This window comes from Oncorhynchus tshawytscha, linkage group LG17, assembly GCF_018296145.1.
Source record: "Oncorhynchus tshawytscha isolate Ot180627B linkage group LG17, Otsh_v2.0, whole genome shotgun sequence".
In the NCBI taxonomy this organism is placed as follows: domain Eukaryota; kingdom Metazoa; phylum Chordata; class Actinopteri; order Salmoniformes; family Salmonidae; genus Oncorhynchus; species Oncorhynchus tshawytscha.
Genome location: NC_056445.1, coordinates 17,448,987 through 17,472,439, shown reverse-complemented (window position 1 = coordinate 17,472,439; position 23,453 = coordinate 17,448,987). Strand labels below are relative to the sequence as shown.

General features: G+C 42.5%; 1 protein-coding gene across 4 annotated transcripts in view; it reads left to right on the top strand.

The window, feature by feature from the left end:
* The first annotated feature begins 6,248 nt into the window (after positions 1–6,248).
* The window catches only part of LOC112216952 (muskelin 1, intracellular mediator containing kelch motifs), a 34,993-nt gene continuing 17,788 nt past the window's right edge, over positions 6,249–23,453 (top strand). For 2 of the 4 annotated variants that reach the window (XR_006079225.1, XM_024377116.2), the window contains exons 1-8: positions 6,249–6,383; positions 13,852–13,921; positions 17,856–17,998; positions 18,097–18,185; positions 18,357–18,466; positions 19,119–19,311; positions 19,705–19,839; positions 20,044–20,109. Coding sequence is in view for 3 of the 4 variants with exons in the window: in XM_024377116.2 (XP_024232884.2) it covers positions 6,304–6,383; positions 13,852–13,921; positions 17,856–17,998; positions 18,097–18,185; positions 18,357–18,466; positions 19,119–19,311; positions 19,705–19,839; positions 20,044–20,109 (886 nt within the window). In the remaining variant the exon portion in view is untranslated. The remainder of the gene's footprint in view (positions 6,384–13,851; positions 13,922–17,855; positions 17,999–18,096; positions 18,186–18,356; positions 18,467–19,118; positions 19,312–19,704; positions 19,840–20,043; positions 20,110–23,453) is intronic. The other 2 variants (XM_024377118.2, XM_024377117.2) reach the window with 2 other exon arrangements.

Genomic DNA, 23,453 nt, shown 5'->3' with positions numbered 1-23,453 from the left:
GTCTGCCATCTTGTCATAAAGGTACCTCGAGACTTCTTCAATATTAGACATCGCGCACCAGCTGTTATTGACAAACAAACACACAACCCACCTCTGGTGTTCCCAGAGGTAGAGTCTCTGTTCTGCCAGTGCATGGAAAATCCTGCCAGCTCTTTATTATTATCTGTATTATCGTTCAGCCACGTCTCAGTGAAACATGAGATATCACTGTTTTTAATGTCCCATTGGTAGGATAATCTTAATCGTAAGTCATCAATTTTATTTTCCAATGATTGAACATTAGCAAGAAGAACGGATGTCAGTGGCAGGTTACTCGCTCGCCTACAGATTCTCAGAAGGCAGCCAGATCTACGGTCCCTTTTCCTGCGTCTGTTCTTCAAGCAAATTACGGGGATCTGGGCCCGTTCCAGTGAAAGCAGTATATTCTTTTCGTTGGACTCGTTAAAGGAAGTAATCACTGTTCTGATGCCCAGAAGTTATTTTCGGTCATAAAAGACGCTAGCAGCGACATTATGTACAAAATACTTTTTTTTTTTTTTAAGTTACACAAAACACAAAAGAACTAACAAAATAGCACAATTGTTTTGGAGAATGTTAAACGTCAGCCATATTCTTTGGCGCCATCTTTTAGCCGTACTTGGGAGTATGGCTAGATGGTACACTGTCCTTCTCTCATCACATATCAAAGCTGCAGGCTAAAGTTAAATCTAGACTTGGTTTCCTCTATCGTAATCACTCCTCTTTCACCCCAGCTTCCAAACTAACCCTGATTCAAGTGACCATCCTACACATGCTAGATTATGGAGACATAATTCATAGATTGTTGGGTAAGGGCGCTCTCGAGGGGCTAGATGTTCTTTACTATTCGGCCATCAGATTTGCCCCCAATGCTCCTTATAGGACCAATCACTGTACTCTATACTCCTCTGTAAACTGGTCATCTCTGTATACCTGTCACAAGACCCACTGGTTGATGCTTATTTATAAAACCCTCTTAGGCCTCACTCCTCCCTATCTGAGATATCTAGTGCAGCCCTCATCCTCCACATACAACACCCATTCTTCCAGTCACATTCTGTTAAAGGTCCCCAGAGCACACACATCCCTGGGTTGATCGTCTTTTCAGTTCGCTGCAGCTAGCGACTGGAACAAGCCACAACAAACACTCAAACTGGACAGTTTTATCTCAATCTCTTTATTCAAAGACTCAATCATGGACACTCTTACTGACAGTTGTGGCTGCTTTGTGTGATGTATGTTGTCTCTACCTTCTTTCCCTTTGTGCTGTTGTCTGTGCAAAATAATGTTTGTACCATGTTGTGTACCACGTTGTTGTCATGTTGTGTTGCTACCATGCTGTGTTGTCATGTGTCGCTGCCTTGATATGTTGTTGTCTTATGTTTCTCTTTATGTAGTGCTGTGTTGTCTCTCATTGTGATGTGTGTTTTGTCATATATATATATATATATATATATATATATATATATATATTTAATCCCAGCCCCCATCACCACAGGAGGCCTTTTGGTAGGCCGTCATTGTCATCGGCAGACTCAACAGCCTTGGTTTCTCAAATGATTGCCTCGCCTGGTTCACCAACTACTTCTCCGACAGAGTTCAGTGTGTCAAATCTGAGGGCCTGTTGTCCGGGCCTCTGGCAGTCTCTATGGGGGTGCCACAGGGTTCAATTCTTGGGTCGACTCTCTTCTCTGAATATATCAATGATGTCGCTCTTGCTGCTGGTGAGTCTCTGATCCACCTCTAAGCAGACGACACCATTCTGTATACATCTGGCCCTTTTTGGACACTGTGTTAACAACCCTCTAGACGAGCTTCAATGCCATACAACACCCCTTCCGTGACCTCCAACTGCTCTTAAATACAAGTAAAACTAAATGCATGCTCTTCAACCGATCGCTGCCTGCACCTGCCTGCCCGACTAGCATCACTACTCTGGACGGTTCTGACTTAGAATATGTGGACAACTACAAATACCTAGGTGTCTGGTTAGACTGTAAACTCTCCTTCTAGACTCACATAAAACATCTCCAATCCAAAGTTAAATCTAGAAATGGCTTCCTATTTCGCAACAAAGCATCCTTCACTCATGCTGCCAAACATACCCTCATAAAACTGACCATCTTACCGATCCTCGACTTAGGTGATGTCATTTACAAAATAGCCTCCAACACCCTACTCAACAAATTGGATGCAGTCTATCACAGTGCCATCCATTTTGTCACCAAAGCCCCATATACTACCCACCACTGCGACCTGTACGCTCTCTTTGGCTGGCCCTCGCTTCATACTCGTCGCCAAACCCACTGGCTCCAGGTCATCTACAAGACCCTGCTAGGTAAAGTCCTGCCTTATCTCTGCTCGCTGGTCACCATAGCTGCACCCACCCGTAGCATGCGTTCCAGCAGGTATTTCTCAGTTGTCACCCACAAAGCCAATTCCTCCTTTGGCCGCCTCTCCTTCCAGTTCTCTGCTGCCAATGACTGGAACAAACTACAAAAATCTCTGAAACTGGAAACACTTATCTCCCTCACTAGCTTTAAGCACCAGCTGTCAGAGCAGCTCACAGATCACGGCACATATCCATCTATAAATAGCCCAAACAACTACCTCTTCCCCTACTGTATTTATTTATTTTGCTCCTTTGCTCCCCAGTATTTCTACTTTGCACACTCATCTACTGTCAAATCTACCATTCCAGTGTTTTAATTGCTACATTGTATTTACTTCGCCACCATGGCCTATTTATTGCCTTTACCTCCCTTATCTCACCTCATTTGCTCATATTGTATATAGACTTATTTTTCTACTGTATTATTGACTGTATGTTTGTTTTACTCCATGTGTAACTCTGTGTTGTTAAATGTGTTGAACTGCTTTGCTTTATCTTGGCCAGGTCGCAGTTGTAAATGAGAACTTGTTCTCAACTTGCTTAAATAAAGGTGAAATAAGGTGAAATAAATAAATATAAATAACAATTGTAAAAAAAATAAATCTTAATGGACTTGCCTAGTTAAATAAAATAAAGAATATTCAGGTCGGAAAGTCGGAGGAATTCCGAGTTGGATGAACTTTCAAAACGATTTCTCTCTGTCAGAGTTCGTTTTTTTTCTTCGAATCCCAGTTATCATGAACTTTAGAGATTTGCGAGTTCCTACCTGTTTTGAAAGCGCATTTGTCCCTGACACTACTCCGACATACTTACTGTACAAGGCAGTGACGTCGCATGTTATTGCCACATTTCCCTAACATCCCGTTCCGGTCCGACAGAGGGACCGTAGAAAATGTTGGTAAAGGATTTGGCCCCACCTGTAGGCTAACAGGGGGGTATAGGATGTAATCAACCGCGGACGGTCCTACAGCTACGCAGTTTCCGATTTGACAGTAGAAATGTATCCATGCATCGGACATATAAAGGCTACCCCAATCACAATGCTGTAGCCTAGTATTTGGTTAATTTTATAACTTTACAATTATTTCACAGAAATACATTTTAACCAGGTTATGAATGATTTTGATACCCAGTATGTTACATCACAATAGGCTATAATTCATAAAGATGAGTAATTATGTTCTGTTTATGTTGCGTAATGATGACGATTGGAGAGATCTGAACATCACAAATTATGAAAATGCCGCCCTCTCCGCTGTCAGCGCAAGCTCCAAATAACCTGTCTTGACAACGCAAAATCAGACTATATAGTAGCGACTTTAATTTTAGTTTAAACAAAACATTTTATTGCTTGTATTTTCTAGCCTTGGACCGGACAGCTGTCTGTGTGTTGTTTCGGTGCCATCCTTCAAGATATGGGTGAGGTGGACGACCTATAAGCATTATTTTTTAAACAGCATACATTCAATAGGCTATCAAATATGTGTAGAAAGCAAAGACCCAGTTGTCGAGCTTACTTCAACTTCAATCTGCGCAACACAAACTGGAATGCGGACATTGGCAAAGCTATAGAGAGTAAAACCCATCTGGCAGAAACATTTAAAAAATCTGCTCAGCCACAAGAGCAGGGGCGAATTTTCGTTTCACGCACTTACAGAAAACAGAACACAATGCGATTCCTCCGCTGTGTCAACACCAGAAAGCCAAAATAACGCGCGGAAAGCACCTGCGGTAACGCGCAGAAATGACAGCTGAGCAGAGCATAGAGAAACAGTGTCTCTACCCAGCTGCGTATCAACCATCTGGGACATTATATAAATAAGTTCACTCACCTGAGATGCGCACCGATTCCACTCCCAGGTAGAGTGGTAATAAACACGTACTTAAAAGGGATCTTCCCCTTCAAAAAGTGCTTAATAGTTGTAGGTACAATCGCGAATGAACAGACATGTCCCGTCAGATGGGGACGTATTCTGGACCGCCCCTGTCCTCTACTTGGTCCCCAGTTGCACCGAGGCTATTGCGCGGGTGCTATTGCAGATGAGTGCTTAGATTTTTTTTATCAGCTCAGGGTACACTACGTCTCTGTTTTCCTGCTGTTTCATTATATCATGTCCATCATGTGACATGGCCAAGCCTCTCAATGGAAACTTAAAGGGACCTCCCACGTGATCCAGTCCATGCGCAGTCACTATGGGCAGGGGGAAGTCCACTGCGCTCGGTAAACAGCAATGAGCCATTAATCGTATAATGAAGACTACAGCGTCCCAAGTTCTGGCCCATACAATATAAGCTAGCCTACATAATAGTATACGTCTCCAAAATATTCACATAGTGAGTTATTTCCCGCATAAATGAGCTCATGTGTGGGCTATAACATCAACATGACCATGACTCAGGAATGAGATGAGCAGGTGCATGTAGTGCTATTATAGGACCAATGACCTCTTGGTCCATAGGCCTATAGGTTAATATATGTTTTATCATGATAAACATGTAGCCTATAATTTTTTACCAAAGTTCGAATACTTAAGTGAGTGCCTGAAAAATGAAACACAATAGTTTACAAAATGAGTCATAATTTAATATAGCCTATACTTCTCAATGTCACTCAATAATCCCTTGTCAGCTGTGCTTTGGACCAAAAAAGTCACGAATAAAAAGTGCCTCTCCACTCCATTTAAGCTAAATTAAGAGGTTCCTCTGCCAAGTGCTGCTTGTGCACTTAGAAGAAATGTCCCTTTCGTGCATTTCTTACATCAAGAAGCTTCCTGGCAATCCACTTGGAGATAATTCCCCGGTGTGCATTTGACACGGAGATGGTCCGTTAGAAAAATGGGATGATCAAAGCCTGGTTGACGCGCAGAAAGTCATGGCTATTATTGTTATCAGTAATTTATATACAATTATGAGGCTTTATTTATAATAATAATTGTTATTGCAATTCTATAATAGCCTAATAGTAAACCAAATAAAAATAGAATCCAAGTTTATTGGTCGCATACACAGATGTTATAGCGGGTGCAGCGAAATGCTTGTGTTACTAGCTCCTAACAGTGCAGAAAAATGTCAAACAACCAACATAAATAATCAAAAACAAGATCGAATTAGTACAGTCATTGTCCCAAAGGTTGGACAGTCACACACACAGAGAGAGAGAGAGAGAGAGAGAGAGGGAGAGAGAATGATAGAATGAGAGAGAGAGGTGAGTGGGGGGGGGCTTTTATGCTGACGGGAAAGTGCGATGAGGAGTAATGTGCCCTGTGACATACAGGCAGGAACTGAGATCATCAGGGAAGATGACATAAGAATGAAGCCGTGACTCTATTATCATGTGATATCCTCATCATTGGGAGTTTGGTGGGAAACAGGTTAGGAAGTCAAATTCATGGGCCTATGTTAAAAATGAATAAGGAAGACCAAACAGAAGGAAACATCAGTCTTGCTTGTGTGAGGTAATACCGATTCCATATCTTTGAGAGATACAGTATTACAAACATATTCTAAATTATATTGATGCTGTTCATTGTCTCAACGTGCAACAATTATGAGACAAGCCTATACTGAATAGTTTCTAAAAGTTTATAGACTATATTATTTCTGCATATAAAAGAGGTGTCAGGAGAAACCTATTGCGATAACACACACACACACACACACTAAGCCAAATGCATAACTAATGGCAGCAGCATGGTTGAAATAACTTGGTGCAAGTGTTCCATGCACATTTTCAGGGTCACTAATCAATATCATGTCCTCATAAATATTTTTGAACAGTTTTCTCTATTATTGAACTTGACCGATGTAACCAAACGCATTAATCGAATTAAAGTGTATTGTCTCTTTAAGAGCTGTCACTCGAGCTTTTGCTGCTTGTCATTTTCTGCAACAAGATGGCGGTCGTTCCAGAGAACAGAGTCCTCTCCTTCAGTGTTTTTAAATGGAGCTCTTATTCCTCTACATATTTACCAGAGTGAGTAATGCACACATACGTTGACCACATTTATGTATTTGTTTTCGTTGCTGCAGGTCTCATTAACTGCCACAGTGCATCGAAATCGTGTCTCCGCGGCCTAGCTTGACTGCGAGCTAACTACTCCACCGTTAGGCAACAGGGATATCGTTAGCTAGTTAGATTTACTCGAGTAAACAAAATGCACACATAGCCAGCTAAATTGATTATTTCTGTACTGTGTGACGTCTTTCCATGCACTGTAAAGCCGATACTGGTAATTATCTAACAGCTGTACTAACGAGTTGGCAAAAAAAGCTAGCTAGTTAAGTTAGCGAGCTCGCAAACTAGACGAGCATGCCACCACCACTAAGTTAGTAGCCAAAACCACTCATTACTTTTTATATTAGCTAGTAAGCTAAATAGTTAACTAATCATACAACTTTTTTTCTCCACTTTTTGTAGGCATGTTTAGTCTGATTGTTCTGTACCCGTTCGTGCAAGGCCAAAGGGTATAACCAGTTAATGTTAGGTAACGAGCTAGTATGTCTCTATGGTATTGCTTGGGTAACTTGACACCATAGGAAATGCCTGTACAGTCAGCTATTTATGGACCCTATTATCCCGCTCTTTTAAAAACAGTGGAATTGCTAGTTTCAGCACTAATTAGTTTAGAACTGGCTGAAAATGTTTAGTGCTTTTATACAGGCATCCCAATTTAGATGTTTTTTTCTCCCGCAAATGGGTCTTCTGTCCTTACCCACAGATATTTTTCAAAGCTGATCTGATTGGTCAAAAGACCCATTAGTGAGAAAAATATCAGAATTGGTTTGCTTAATTGCAGCCTTGAAGCAATAGTATCACTGCCTCTGTCACAATACCACCCCATGATTGATGAGATTTTTTTATTTGACCTTTTATTTAACTAGGCAAGTCAGTTAAGAACCAATTCTTATTTTCAATGATGGCCTAGGAAAGGCGGGTTCCTTGTTCAGGGGCAGAACAACAGATTTTTACTACCTTGTCAGCTCAGGGATTCGATTTTGCAACCTTTCGGTTACTAGTCCAATGCTCTAACCACTAGGCTACCTGACCACTAGATCAGTCATCAGTAGGCCTAACTTGCTCTGGCCAATGCCGGGAAATTTGCCGGGCAAATTAGGAACGCTGTTCAGGTCAGTCCATTTCGTTATTTAACAAGTCAAATAAGCTTATTGACCAATCAGGACCTGAATACGACTGCACATCACTTAATAATTTAACATGTACATTTTATATGTAGTGATTACACTTACTTGTATTTCATATGTCACAGTGATTCACTGGTACATATGCTATGATGCCTTTAACATGGCTGTATACAGGAAGTTTTCCCTCCATAAAAGGGCTTTATTACAGACAGGAATACTCGTTAGTTTCATTAGGTATCCGGGTGGCTGGTCTCAGATAATCCCGCAGGTGAAGAAGCCGGATGGGGAGATCCAGGGCTGGCGTGGTTACACGTGGTCTGCGTTTTTGAGGCTGGTTGGACATATTGCCAAATTCTCTAAAACGACATTGGAGGTGACTTATGGTAGAGAATTTAATGTTAATTTATCTGTCAACAGCTCTGGTGGACATTCCTGCAATCAGCATGCCACCTGTGGAATGATCATGCTGTTAAATCAGCTTCTTGATATGCCACACCTGTCAGGTGGATGGATTATCTTGGCAAAGGAAAATTGTTCACTAACAGGGATGTAAACAAATGTGTGCACAATTTGAGATAAGCTTTTTTTGTGTGTATGGAACAATTCTGGGATCACTTTACATGTTGTGTGTTATATTTTTGTTCAGTATAGTTAGCATTCTCTTTGATTCTCTTTGATTTTGTTAGTTTTCTGGTAAATTATGTTTTTGGGGCTTTGAATATTAGGGCTATATAAATACCCCTCCAGTCAACTTGTGCAATAGATGACGCAGATCTCGTTCATCATTTTGCATGTTAGATCATTTTTCATTATGAAGCTTACCTGTACTAGTTTCGCAAAACAGGGGTTTGAGGCAGTCACGTGTGTTTGTTTATAAAGAAGCACAACGAGAAAAATTGGAGCTTTGTAAGGTGAGTCACTCCTGCAGCGTAACTTAGTTGTGGTGATCAAGTTACACTTGTATGAAACCCACTACTAATGTTTTCCAGATATATATTATAACTATTCAATTAACTATTTAAGATGTGCCAAATTCTCTCCAGCTGGGTTTTTGCTACGTAACTTGTGAATGTTGCTAACTTGCTAATGTTAACTAAGCTTGCAAGATCAAGCTTCTTGGTAACCACATCAGAGAAAATCCCCTGCCTAATATTTGTGTTGTTGTGCGTGCTGCAAACTGCGTTTTGAGATACTTACATAACTTTATGAGCTGGGTTGTCTGTCCAAGTAATAAATATTCAAGTTTTAATCAGTTAATTCATAGACAAATGTATTTCAGTAAAAACACCAACTAGCTTAATCGGTAGGTCTACTTTTACTTGTTACTAATGTGAACTTTCATTATCCTCCCTCATGAGGGAGAGCAGGGCTCGGCATTAACGCTTGTCCACTTGTCCGGGGCTAGTAAAAAAAGATAATCGGACAAGAATAATATCATTTTAAGTTGCCCGAATGGAAAAGTAAAAGAAGAAGAAATCACAGTATCAAACAATTAGGTTACTCCAATCAGAATTGTATCAGTGTGCTCCGGATGCAATGTGTTACCCACTGTCCTACAAATCTCTGCAGAACGCATCGGAGTATAATTATTGTAGGCCTACATTGACGGGCAAGAGCTCTCTTTCAATCATGCAGTCACAAGATGCGTGTTTGAGATCAAAGTGACCCTAGCCACGTGTGCACATTGGTTGATATTCATTGCTTGTTAGTGAGTTATTTACCCAGTTATAGCAGATTTTTGGTCAGCAATGAAAATCCTGGAAAAGTCATGGTGTGCATCACCTGCCTGTGCCAGTGGGCTGTTGCCAGAGGAGAGGGATGGATTTGCGCAGAAGGTAAATTTAAAGATAATCAGCCAAACTACACCATGTTTTCAATTGGCTATCTCACTATTCAACTATTTAGCTATCAGCATGTATTAATGTCATGTTCGATGTCCTAAAATAACTTTCCAATGGCCCTCGTGTATAACTGCAAATGGCCGACACGCAGTTGATAAAACCAATACTGCATACTCCGGTTGTAAAACCGTATGTGTCTCAAGCTCTCAAAATTGGATAAGATTCTCCTCTGTTCAATACTGGCCATGTAATTCTGACAGGATATTCCAATAATATTTTTTAAACGAATTGACAAGTAGCCCATATGCTGTCAAGATCTCCCCTGAACACTGACTATTTTAACCTTACAAATAGATAAACATTTAGGTCTGCTACCTCATCCGCCTTAGCCATTTGATCCCTTGTTCATTGAATGAGGGATCTCTTTTATAAAAACGTAAAGTATTTGGTTGTAATTGTAATGTTGCAGGATGGTAAACCATCCTCCATGAAATTCCAGGAGAGCTACTGGGTTTGCAGGCTTTTGCTCCAGCCCTGCTTGAGCACACCACATTGTAAATTATCAGCTGCTCAACAGGACCTTGATATGCTGACTCTGGTTTGTTTGAGCAGGGTTGTGTCAAAAGCCTGGACACCCCAGTAGCTCTCCAGATGGAAGGTTTGTTGGACCACATGTTTTATACACTAGCCTGTCTGCAGTATTTCACTTTGGGGGGGGGTTTAAGTCAATCAAATTAAATAAAATGTAATTATAAAGACCTTTTTTACATCAGCAGATGTCACAAGGTGCTTATACAGAAACCCAGCCTAAAACCCAAAAGCCAGCAATGCAGATGGCTAGGAAAAACTCCCTGGAAGGCAGGAACCTAGGAAGAAACCGAGGGAGGATCCAGGCTCTGAGGGGTGGCATGTCCTCTTCTGGCTGTGCCGGTTGGAGATTACAAGAGTACATGGCCATTAAAGCCAGCTCAAGATGCAAGTGCCTTGGTTAAGGCCACAACAGCAAGAGATGCTGCATCAGTGGCGATTTTATCATCTAAATTTAGGTGGGGCAACAAAACAAAAAGTGGGATGCATGCCAGCAAAGCCAATAAACAATATATTAATTATAATGGTGATGGTAACAAATGGTGCCCACAAACTGTTAGGACCTACATAAAGCTGTCCCAACAGCAGTCCCAACACCTTACCACTGCTACATCTGACTATTAGCGGAGCCTTGTCTGGCAGCAAAACAGTTCATTCAGCCTTGTTTACTGTCTTTAAAAAAAAAAACATAGCTGATATGGCTGACTTGCTTAAACTGATGTGATTTCCACTGATAATAGAGATGTACAAACTATGGCATAAGGGGACGACAAGCGGATAAGAGGCCATCCGTAATTTAGATTAAGACATTCATGAGCGAGCTTGGACGGACGAAGTCAATAACTAGTTGCTCGGCACTTTTGTTATTTACAGAGAGGGAATTCAGAACATGGGCCGTTCTTAGTGTTCTCCCTGTACACCAAGTCAACCGTAGGATAAATAACGGGGACATATAAGCAGACAATGAAAGCTCTTACAATATTCAGTGAAATTAAGAGGTGAAAATAGACCAAATTATTAGGATGAGGCACTTGGGCTACTAACAGTTTACTACACAACATACACTTAGTGTTACTGTCTTAGCTACAGTATACATATCTCCCTGGCATATTACATCATCTATGCAGCAGCATACAATACATTTTTGGACTCACCTTGATGTGCCTTGCTCACTTAAACAGGAAGGTGGTTCGGCGGTCCTTCGTGGGCAAGTTTTGTCATTAAAGTCTGGCATTCTCTGGATTTATGGTGCTTTCAAAACAACTGGGAACTCGGGGAAAGTTGTGAATCATGATGATGGCAGTGATCTTCAGGTCGTAGCTTTAGAAAGAGGCCCGAGTTCCGAATTTCACAATTGAGTTGAATGAAAGTTCAAAACGTATTTTCCCAGTCGTAGCTCATTTTTCCAGAGTTCCCAGTTGTCTTGAACTCACTAAAGTCAGATTTTGCAGTTCTATGTTATGTTGTTTTGGGCACAGCACATCATGCTTCATTAACCGTATGGCAAATGTTGAATGTTTATCATTTTAAACTAGGAAAAGAGACCCTTATTCTTCGACTTGGGGCCCAATGCCACTCCATTGAATAGCAAGGTAATGATTGCTTTGCAATGCTTGCAGTTAGCCACTGATTCCTTCCAAACAACTAATTGTTGAATTTGTGATTTCCAATGTTTGTCCAATAGCCGATGACCACCGATACTTTTTATATGTAATTTCTCTTCATATGACAAGGATTAAAAAGGATTTGCCAGTAGATTGTCAACTTGATTCATGATGATGATTGCCAGCTAAGATTTTGAAAGTCCCCCCTTATCTCAGCTAGCTGGTCACCATAGCATCACCCACCTGTAGCACGTGCTCCAGCAGGTATATCTCACTGGTCACCCCCAAAACCAATTCTTTCTTTGGCCGCCTCTCCTTCCAGTTCTCTGCTGCCAATGACTAGAACGAACTACAAAAATCTCTGAAACTGGAAACACTTATCTCCCTCACTAGCTTTAAGCACCAGCTGTCAGAGCAGCTCACAGATTACTGCACCTGTACATAGCCCACCTATAATTTAGCCCAAACAACTACCTCTTTCCCTACTGTATTTATATTATTTATTTATTTATTTATTTAGCTCCTTTGCACCCCATTATTTTTATTTCTACTTTGCACATTCTTCCACTGCAAATCTACCATTCCAGTGTTTTACTTGCTATATTGTATTTACTTTGCCACCATGGCCTTTTTTTGCCTTTACCTCCCTTATCTCACCTCATTTGCTCGCATCGTATATAGACTTGTTTCTACTGTATTATTGACTGTATGTTTGTTTTACTCAATGTGTAATTCTGTCGTTGTATGTGTCGACCTGCTTTGCTTTATCTTGGCCAGGTCGCAATTGTAAATGAGAACTTGTTCTCAACTTGCCTACCTGGTTAAATAAAGGTGAAATAAATAAGTATGATGTTGACATGATCAGTCCAATCAAAGCTACTGTAGATAAAATGTGATTTGAAGTAATTTTATCTGTGGCCATTGACAGAGCCTTCATGAATGGGCACTTCTAATGTAACTCTATGGCAGCACCCAAGGGGTTTGAATTTTCTTGCTCAGTGTCCCAATGTGTGACAGAATACTGAGCCAACCATGGCGCAACGCTCTATTTTCTGCTGGATTTCCCCACCACCACAGAAAGCACTGAGTTGGGCTGAAACACCTGCTTTTTGGTGCTGTCTTACTCAAGGAAACAAAAAGAGACTATATATGTATGCGGTTTTATTAACTCAATATATTTATTTACATTGTTTGCAAACTGATGTGACACATTAATGCCAAAATAACATGCAAATAATGGGACTCCAAACAGGCTCTGCCCTGAATGACGTGTCGCCACTGTACTGTATAATACATGGGATCAGAGAGCAGCAGCCTTCCATTGTCAATACCAGTGATGATAATGAATGTTATTTTGCGAAGTGGTTCCTTGCATCATACAACACCATTTTCGGGGGGGTGTTCAAAAAAAGCTTATAATTTCTCTTCTGGGCTTGACATTAACATTTTTAGACATATGTGGGTTTTTGGTAACAGAATTACAAGTTTTATATATAACTTCACTATTATTGTGTTTTGATGTATTTCTAATACCTTTTAAAGACATGCTCGGGTACTTTGGCAACTACTTAAACCTCCTGCTTTGGGCTAGATGTGTCAATGTGTAGTTCATATACGCTTAATCTGTGAGCAGAATAACTGTCATACTTCAATTAGCCACTAAATTCCTAGTTCGAAAGGAACTCTTTTACTGGAAGCTGTGCTGCACCATTTTCCCCCACGTGGGCCAGCCCCCTAGCAATTAGTTAAACCAATGAGCTTTAGCCCCTCGCCATAAGCGAGATATCTAGCAAGATAACCACACAGCAGAGCGAGTGAGAGCGCAGTGATGTGTTGCACATACAGTATCATCACATGTGACGTAATATGCCATTTTCGGGGACCACTTTTGGCTCGTGAGTGCAATTTTCAGAACTACTGGCTTAAAAACTATACAAAAGTACAGGAGAATCCATTTGACTTTTTCTGGTAAATGTTTTCTAAGACACCGTTTCCTCCCGTTTGACCAGAAATCAAGGCTAGTACTTTTGCCTCAATTTTAAGATAGATACATTTTTAATCAATTTTCCATGCCTTTATTTCCCCAAAATATACACTCACCTTTTATTTGACTCCCAATTTGATGTGCAGGGAGTTCATAACAGCATATGTGGTGCTCATGGGTCCTTTTACATGGATATTACCCTATCCCTTTGCTCACAACAAATGATGGTTGGATGTTGGCTGAAACATGTCCTTTCTCCCATCTTTCCCTTTCTGTGTGTAGAAACATCTTGGTGGACAAACCCAATGACCAGTCCTCCAGGTGGTCGTCTGAGAGCAACTACCCTCCACAGGTAACGTCTGCTGTGCCCCACCCACATAGACACCTATCTCATACTCAGGCCTACCTGTCACTCACACGCCTTCCATGCCTTGTGCCTTGCCTGTCTTGGGATGTGGCTCTTCCGTAGAGGGTCTGTGCCCAGTTGCATACAACACCCGTGTTCTCAATTCACTGGTGGCTGCTAAATAGGAGCACCTAATAGACGGGTTGGTTGTTTAGCAACAAAACCGACGCGCATTCAACTATGGGGCAAAAGACTGCGTTGACTTAGATTGTTGACAACATGTAAACTATATTTTGTCTCCAGCATTTATTGAAACATAAATACATATGCACAAAGAACACTTCTCAAATACATCGTTACACTTGTTTGTTAGCTAGCTAGGGAATTTTAGCCTCTTTAGCATTGACATGAAATCAGTCTCAACACCTCGAACAAGACATGGTATAGTTCAAGAAAAATATTAAACTAGTTGAAACAAGTCACTTACGATTCCCCACATGGCAGTTTCTTGTCACTGTTGGTAGCTATCTGGCCATCCAGAATCATAAAGTCCACGGGCTTCTGCCCCATAGAAGCTTTTGTTGTCAGCTAACACATCTTTAGTATGCACGTCTTGACCCCAATGACTTGCACTTGCACTTTTGTGAGTAGGAAGTGGCCCAGCGTAGCGTGTTTGACTGTCTTGTGGTTATGGGCAGAGGAAATTGAAACTTTGTTTTTGCTGTAAGAGGTAACTAAGCATGGCAGTCTTAACCACCCAAGCTAGACATTCAATTGTGGCAGAGGCAAAACTCCACTGCACCTGTTTACGTCAAATAAGTTACACTCTCTAAAAATGTTGAACTCTCATCAACTGCTTTTATCTTTTCAAAGAGAGGGAGGTTGTTGAGAGGTAGAGCCTTCAAAATAATTGTACTGAACAAATGATAAAACCATACCCCATAAATCATAAATGAAGCCTGAGTCCTTTCATATAAATGTTTTATAATGGTTTCTATGACAACAAGAATCGACAAAAGCATTGAGATACGGGTCTTTCATTAGCAAGTGTGTCATGTTTTTAGGTGACAGGGCTGTTTTGGAAAAGAAAGATCGATATACCCAAGCCTAGGAATAATCCCTCTGTGTTAAATGTACCCTAGGCGATAACCTAATGAGATGCAATATATCTGCCTTATTATTGATGAAAACTGTTGAAGATGGAACCGTATCAGAGGACCCATTAGTAAGCCTAGCAGATGCACTCTGGTAGTGGATGGTTATTGCTCACTCACACAGCCATTTAAACCTACAGGATTTGTAGAAACATGGGTCTCCAGGGATTGTGGGTTGCCTGGTTTCCGGAAAGCAGATTGATTAAATGTTCTATCTGTACTGCTCTATTCCCTCTCTCTCTCCCAGAGGGTTCAACCCGGTGCCCTGTCCGGTCGGCAGCAGATATGCCCAGGCTAGTTACCACTCCAGTGACCTGTGAACATGGCAAATCAAATTTATTGGTCACATGCGCTGAATACAACAGGTCACCTTACAGTGAAATGCTTACTTACGAGCCCCTAACCCGACAGTGCAGTTTAAAAAATATGGATAAGAGATAAAAGTAACAAGTAATTAAAGAGGAGCAGTAAGAAATAACAATATATACAGGGGGGTGCCGGTACAGAGTCAATGTGCAGGGGCACCGGTTAGTTGAGGTAGTATGTACATGTAGGTAGAGTTATTAAAGTGACCATGCATAGATCACAGCAATGTGAATAGTCTGGGTAGCCATTTGACTAGATGTTCAGGAGTCTTATGGCTTGGGGGTAGAAGCTGTTTAGAAGCCTCTTGGACCTAGACTTGGTGCTCCGGTATCGCTTGACGTCTGGTATCAGCGAGAACGTCTATGACTAGGGTGGCTGGAATCTTTGACATTTTTCAGGGCCTTCCTCTGACACAGCCTGGTATAAAGGTCCTGGATGGCAGGAAGCTTGGCCCCAGTGATGTGCTGGGCTGTTCGCACTAGCCTCTGTAGTGCCTTGCAGTCGTAGGCCGAGCAGTTGCCATACCAGGCAGTGATGCACCCAGGCAGGATGCTCTCGACATTGCAGCTGTAGAACCTTTTGAGGATCTGAGGACCCATGCCAAATCATTTCAGTCTCCTGAGGGGGAATAGGTTTTGTTGTGCCTGCTTCACGACTGTCATGGTGTGCTTAGACCATGTTAGTTTGTTGGTCATGTGGACACCAAGGAACTTGAAGCTCTCAACCTGCTCCACTGCAGCCCCGTCGATGAGAATGGGGGCGTGCTTGGTCCGCTTTTTTCTGTAGTCCACAATCATCTCCTTTGTCTTGATCACGTTGAGGGAGAGGTTGTTGTCCTGGCACCACACGGCCAGGTCTCTGACGACCTCCCTATAGGCTGTCTCGTTATTGTCGGTGATCAGGCCTACCACTGTTGTCATTGGCAAATTTAATGATGGTATTGGAGTCGTGCTTGGCCATGCAGTCATGAGTGAACAGGGAGTACAGGAGGGGGCTGAGCACGGGCCACTGTGTTGAGGATCAGCGTGGCGTATGTGTTGTTACCTTCCCTTACCACTTGGGGGTGGCCCGCCAGGAAGTCCTGGATCCAGTTGCAGAGGGATGTGTTTAGCTTATTGATGATTTTTGAGGGCACTGTGGTGTTGAACGCTGAGTCAATGAACAGCATTCTCACATAGGTGTTCCTTCTGTCCAGGTGGGAAAGGGCAGTGTGGAGTGCAATGGAGACTGCATCATCTGTGGATCTGTTGGGGCGGTATGCAAATTAGTGGGTCTAGGGTTTCTGGGATGATGGTGTTGATGTGAGTCATGACCAGCCTTTCAAAGCACTTCATGGCTACAGACGTGTGTGCTACGGGTCGGTAATAATTTAGGCAGGTTACCTTAGTGTTCTTGGGCACAGGCACTATGGTGACTGCTTAAAACATGTTGGTATTACATACTCGGACAGGGAGAGGTTGAAAATGTCTGTCAAGCCACTTACGAGTTGGTCAGCGCATGCTCGCAGTACACGTCCTAGTAATCCGTCTGGCCCTAAGGCCTTGTGAATATTGACCTGTCTACAGGTCTTACTCGCATCGGCTGCGGAGAGCGCGATCACACAGTCATCCAGTACAGCTGGTCCTCTTATGAATGTTTCAGTGGTATTTGCCTCGAAGTGAGCATATAAGTAGTTTAGCCTGTCTGGTAGGCTCATGTCACTGGCAGCTCTCGTAGTCTGTAATGGTCTGCAGGCCCTGACACATTTGGCGGGCGTCAGAGCCAGTGTAGTAAGACTCTATCTTAGTCCTGTATTGACGCTTTGCCTGTTTGATGGTTCGACGGAGGGCATAGCGGGATTTCTTATAAGCTTCCGGGTTTAGAGTCCCGCTCAGTGAAAGCGGCAGCTCTAGCCTTAAGCTCAGTGAAGATGCTGCCTATCCATGGTTTCTGGTTGGGGTATGTACGTACGGTCACTGTGGGGATGACGTCATCGATGCACTTATTGATGAAGCCAATGACTGAGGTGGTGTACTCCTCAATGCCATTGGAGGAATCCTGGAACATATTCCAGTCTGTGCTAGCAAAACAGTTCTGTAGCTTAGCATCTGCTTCATCTGACCACTTTTTTATTTGTCTAGTCACTGGTGCTTCCTGCTTTAATTGTTGCTTGTAAGCAGGAATCAGGAGGATAGAGTTATGGTCAGACTTGCCAAGTGGAGGTCGAGGGAGAGCTTTGTTCCATAGTTTGACTGTGCAGCAGCTCGTATACACAGCACTTCTCCTCTGCTCTCTGTGCCATCTGCAGTGTTGTGAAACATGTTCGGAGAGCAGTAGAATGAAAACTGCAGTGTCATGTGTTGATAATATAGATCGGACACTGCATAATGAAATATTGTGAGAGACCGCTGATCAGATTCTCCCCTCTATTTTCCCTCCAGTACTTAATGTTGAAATTGGAACGGCCATCAATCGTTCAGAGCATCACCTTTGGGAAGTATGAGAAGACTCACGTGTGTAACCTGAAGAAGTTCAAAGTGTTTGGTGGGATGAGTGAAGAGAACATGACAGAACTCCTGTCCAGGTGAGGGCAGAGGGACAGTGAAGTGTACTTCTTTACTGTATAATTAACCTACCTTACTGTCTGTACCATATTTAATTCGATCTTCTATTTCTCTGCAGTGGCCTGAAAAATGACTACAACAAGGAGACCTTCACCTTGAAGCACAAGATTGATGAACAGATGTTTCCCTGCAGATTTGTTAAAATAGGTGAGTTTGGAGATGGAATGGGCCCAAGGCTTGGGCCTACGTGTTGTACAGACTCTGTCCAGCTTGAAAATGATTGGAGTGAAGGGATGCTACACGGCTGGAGATGGAAATAAGTCAAAATGGCAAAATAGTTGATGATTTAAATTATAGACCGTTCTCTCTCTCTCTCAGTGCCTCTGATGTCGTGGGGGCCCAGTTTTAACTTCAGTATCTGGTACATTGAGCTACATGGCATAGAGGAACCTGACTTAGTGCAGCCCTGCCTTAACTGGTACAGCAAGGTGAGCCTGCCTCTGAGACGCACGCACTCACATACACAGTTGGGGTTAAGGGAGAGAATCCGTCTGAGTGGGTTACTTAAGCAATAAGGCCAGAGAGGGTGTGGTATTTGCGGAGTGCCTGGATACAGCCCTTCGTCGTGGTATATTGGCCATGTACTACAAACCCCTGAGGTGCCTTATTGATATTATAAACTGGTAACCAATGTAATTAGAGCAGTAAAAATAATATTTTGTCATACCTATGGTATACGGTCTGATATACCACGGCTGTCAGCCAATCAGCATTCAGGACTCGAACCACCCAGTTTAAGCAATAAGGACCTAGGAGGTGCGGTATATGGACAATATACCACGGCTAACGGCTGTTCTTATGTACGATGCAACTCGGAGTGCCTGGACACAGCCCTTAGCCGTGGTATATTGGCCATATACCACAAACCCCTGAGGTGCCTTATTGCTGTTATAAACTGGTTACCAATGTAATTAGAACAGTAAAAACATATTTTTTTGTTGTCATGCTCATGGTATACGGTCTGATATAACACAGCTTTCAGCCAATCAGCATTCAGGGCTCAAACCACCTAGTTTATAATATGAAGTATAACATATGTGATGAAAAACATTGATCAAATATGGAGCTGTATTCTTCTAGTACCGGGAACAGGAAGCGATCCGCCTGTGCCTGAAGCACTTCCGTCAGCATAACTACACAGAGGCCTTTGAGTCGCTGCAGAAGAAGACACGCATCGCGTTGGAACACCAAATGCTGACACACCTCCACGACCGCCTGGTACTCCGTGGAGACTTTGACGCCTGTGAGGAGCTCATCGACAAAGCCGTCAAAGGTCCTGACACCCACACCTCCTCAGAAAGACCGATGGGGGCTGGACCTACTGCCCTGTACACATCAACTTCAATACAACTACATGACCTCAATCATCATACTAACTACAGACCTCTACCATCCCATGACTGAGAACTTAAAACCTAGCTCGGCTTATATTTAGCTCATGAATTCAGTGGATACCATAGTGATTCATTATTTACACTATAGATCCATGTATCTCTACATGACTTTTTAATTTTTATCAGATTGGTTTGCAACCACAGGGCATGGCAATGTCATCCTGACATCATCCTTTCTTTTTGAGATTGAAAAGGTAACAAAACTATTCACTTCTATCTCCTGGCTAAAATAATCTGGACAATCTTCCTGTGTTTGACATCTTCCTCTGTAGACGGTTTATTTAACCAGTACATCAGCCAGCAAGAGTACAAGCCAAGATGGAGTCAGATCATCCCCAAGAGTAACAAAGGTACAGCCTCGCAAGAGCCAAGCCCAGAAGACATGAACAGTGAGACAAACTACTCAAGTAGGAAATGTTTTTTCATTAACAAAATGCTGTGGTACGCTGTGCACTACCACTCTATAGTGATTCATTAATGTTTTTCCCCGTCTCCCTTTCTCTTCTGCTCCTTTTCCATTTTCCTTCAACACTCCATCCCTCTCCTACATTTGATTCCCTCCTTTCCCTCAACCCCTTTCTCGCGCTCTCCTGCTCCATCGCTCTCTCCAGGTAATGAGGATGACAACAGACCAGGGATGAGGGGAGGTCATCAGATGGTCATCGACGTTCAGACAGGTGAGGCATGCTAGCTAACACCACACCTAGACCACACCCCCTATAATGTCACCTATTACTTCAACTGGATTTCTCCTCTTCCAAATGTTATATTTAACTATAACGGAAATTGACGTTTAGGTTCCATCCTCCGAAGAGTGACACAGGCTGCTAATACATATTCACGAATTGGGGATGGGATCGCCGTGGGTGCTTTCCACGTGGAGGGGACAAATAACAACAAGTAGGGCACCGACAGCTGTCAGTGTAGCTAGCTTGCATGCTAACCTTATCTGGCTAATTAATATTATCCATTGCTACGCTGTATTCACAATATTAGCCAGCTAGGCTATGGCTGGTTCTGGAGTTGGATTTGTCATAAGCGTGTAGGGAGAACTTCGCCACAGATGGATCAGGGAAACCAGTCCACAGTTTTGGCATCGTCCATAAATTGTGACTGGGAATCTGCCATAGAAATGGGAAGAATAATATGAAGCTCCGGTAAAATGGATAGCCTGACTATCTGGGTCGCAACTTTCACTGGGGACGCCCCCCACATTCTGAAATTGCATTTTTGTTCCCCCGCAGTTTTATCATTGGAATGTGATACAAAACGAGACAAAGGGTGTGCTTTAGGACCATGAGGATGACACCGAGTGGTCGAGTAGCCTGCTTTGGAGTGTTTATCCAACTGGATAAGACCAAAGTTGCGCCCCTGCTAACTATTGAACGGTTTGGACTAGACCCATTTTTCTACATTGTAATGGACACGGTGAAGCCTTTAGTAGGCTCTTGCCATAGTTCTCACAGCTAGTGGAGGTGAAATGATAGGCTACGATGACTGCATGCCGCAAATGATATGTAGCAACACCCTGAGCGCATCGGACACGAAACACTAATATTTGATGTAACAACAGCACAAACTAGATAAACAAGTTCGTGGACTCTTTTGATTTCTAGCTGCACCAATCAAAGCAGTGTAGCGTGTTCAAAACCATTCATCTTGGGGGGGGGGGTCCAAAATGCAATCTTATCACACAATTTTTAACAAGTGCAACTTGACAAATTATCCAATGAATTATGATAATTTGCTGGTAAAAAAATGGAGGTGCAAAAACAAATTTGCGCCCCCTATTTTAATTTGCGTCATGGCTCAGGCAGCAAAGTGTAGGCTACGGTTAAAAGCTGTAGCCAGAGAAGGAAGAGGATGCGAAACACCCCACTCACTGGTTCAGTGAAAGTCATTGAAGTAAGTAGACCAGACCCAGCTGCTATTGCATTGTTGTCTGTGGGAGACCCAACCCATTAACTAGACCGGATCTGACAATGTTTTCCAATGGTAAACGGCCTGAGTGAACTCTTATTTATCCGCCATCTTTGTTGTAGCCAAATATTCTCTATTATATTGCTCAGCTTAGTTGCGACTTTGCAGGTGTTTCTGATTAATAAACAATGCCATACTGGTGGGTGGTACCATTTGATGTAAAACCCAGCCCTGAAACAAAATGTAGGCTAAAAATAATTTGTACGTCATTTCATAGGAAAAGACACGGCATTGGCATGAAGTTGCACGAAGTGGGCAGTTCGAGGTTGTCACTTCAAGCACAAATATATTCTACTTTGTCTTAAACAATTACTTATTGCCTTAAATCGTTGTGTAACATCGTGGGTAAGCTCTGGCCATCGTCTTTCAGTGGATTTCTACTGTCGCCTTTTAAAGCTGTTTTGCAGAGGACGGTGGTTATTTTAGTGCTCTGTAATGTTTTGGTGGCTTACTCGCCTGCAGGTGTTTGTAAAGACAAAGGCTTGTATTGTGCGCGTGTGTATACAGGCTGTGAGAAGCCTTGCATCTGGCTGGTCTGTCTCTCAGGCCCCCAGACACTGAGAACTGTCTTGTTGGCCAATCCAGATGACCTAGAGTAACCCCCCCAACCAACCTACAAAAACCTCCACACAGTCTGCACGCCATGCAGACATTACCCCTGTGTGCTGCTCTGCTGATTTGCCATGCTTAAGGCCCATTGAACCTGTCCACCTCTGTGTTAATAATGCACTCATGCTACTCAATTCACGGGTTCTTCAGGACTTCTTCAGGACTTAAAGAATGGAACTGTTCTTTCTGCAATTGAAGTGACATCATGGGAAAATCAAAAGGAATCAGCCAAGACCTCAAACAATTGTAGACCTCCACAAGTCTGGTTCATCCTTGGGAGCAATTTCCAAAAGCAAGTATAAACGCAAGTATAAACATCATGGGACCACGCATCCGTTATACCGCTCAGGAAGGAGACACATTTGGTCTCCTAGAGATGAACGTAAAAGTGCAAATCAATCCCAGAGCAACAGCAAAGGACCTTGTGAAGATGCTGGAGGAAAGCCACTGCTCCAAAACCGCCATAAAAAAAGCCAGACTACGGTTTGCAACTGCACATGGGGACAAAGATCGTACTTTTTGGAGAAATGTCCTCTGGTCTGATGAAACAAAAATAGACCTGTTTGGCCATAATGACCATCATTATGTTTGGAGGAAAAAGAGGGAGGCTTGCAAGCTGAAGAACACCATCCCAACTGTGAAGCACGGGGTGGAAGCATCATGTTGTGGGGGTGTTTTGCTGCAGGAGGGACTGGTGCACTTCACAAAATAGATGGCATCATGAGGAAAGGAAATTATGTGGATATATTGAAGCAACATCTCAAGACATCAGTCAGGAAGTTAAAGCTTGGTCGCAAATGGGTCTTCCAAATGGACAATGACCCTAAGCATACTTCCAAAGTTGTGGCAAAATGGCTTAAGGACAACAAAGTCAAGGTATTGGAGTGGCCATCACAAAGCCCTGACCTCAATCCTATAGAACATTTGTGGGCAGAACTGAAAAAGCATGTGTGAGCAAGGAGGCCTACAAACCTGACTCAGTTACACCAGCTCTGTCAGTGGGAATGGCCAAAATTCGCCCAACTTATTGTGGAAGGCTGCCTGAAACGTTTGACCCAAGTTAAACCATTTAAAAGGCAATGCTACCAAATACTAATTGAGTGTATGTACATTTCTGACCCAATGGCAATGTGATGAAAGAAATAAAAGCTGAAATCATTCTCTCTACAATTATTCTGACATTTCACATTCTTAAAATAAAGTGGTGATCCTGACTGACCTAAGACAGGGAATTTTTACTAGGATTTAATCAGGAATTGTGAATAACTGAGTTTAAATGTATTTGGCTAAGGTGTATGTAAACTTCCGACTTCAACTGCATGCATAACCATGGTAGCAATTGAAAGGGACCACTTCATAATATGGGGAAATTATCGGACCAAAGTTGACGACACTACAGTCAAGCGTTAGATTAAGAGCTCTAACTTGTGTA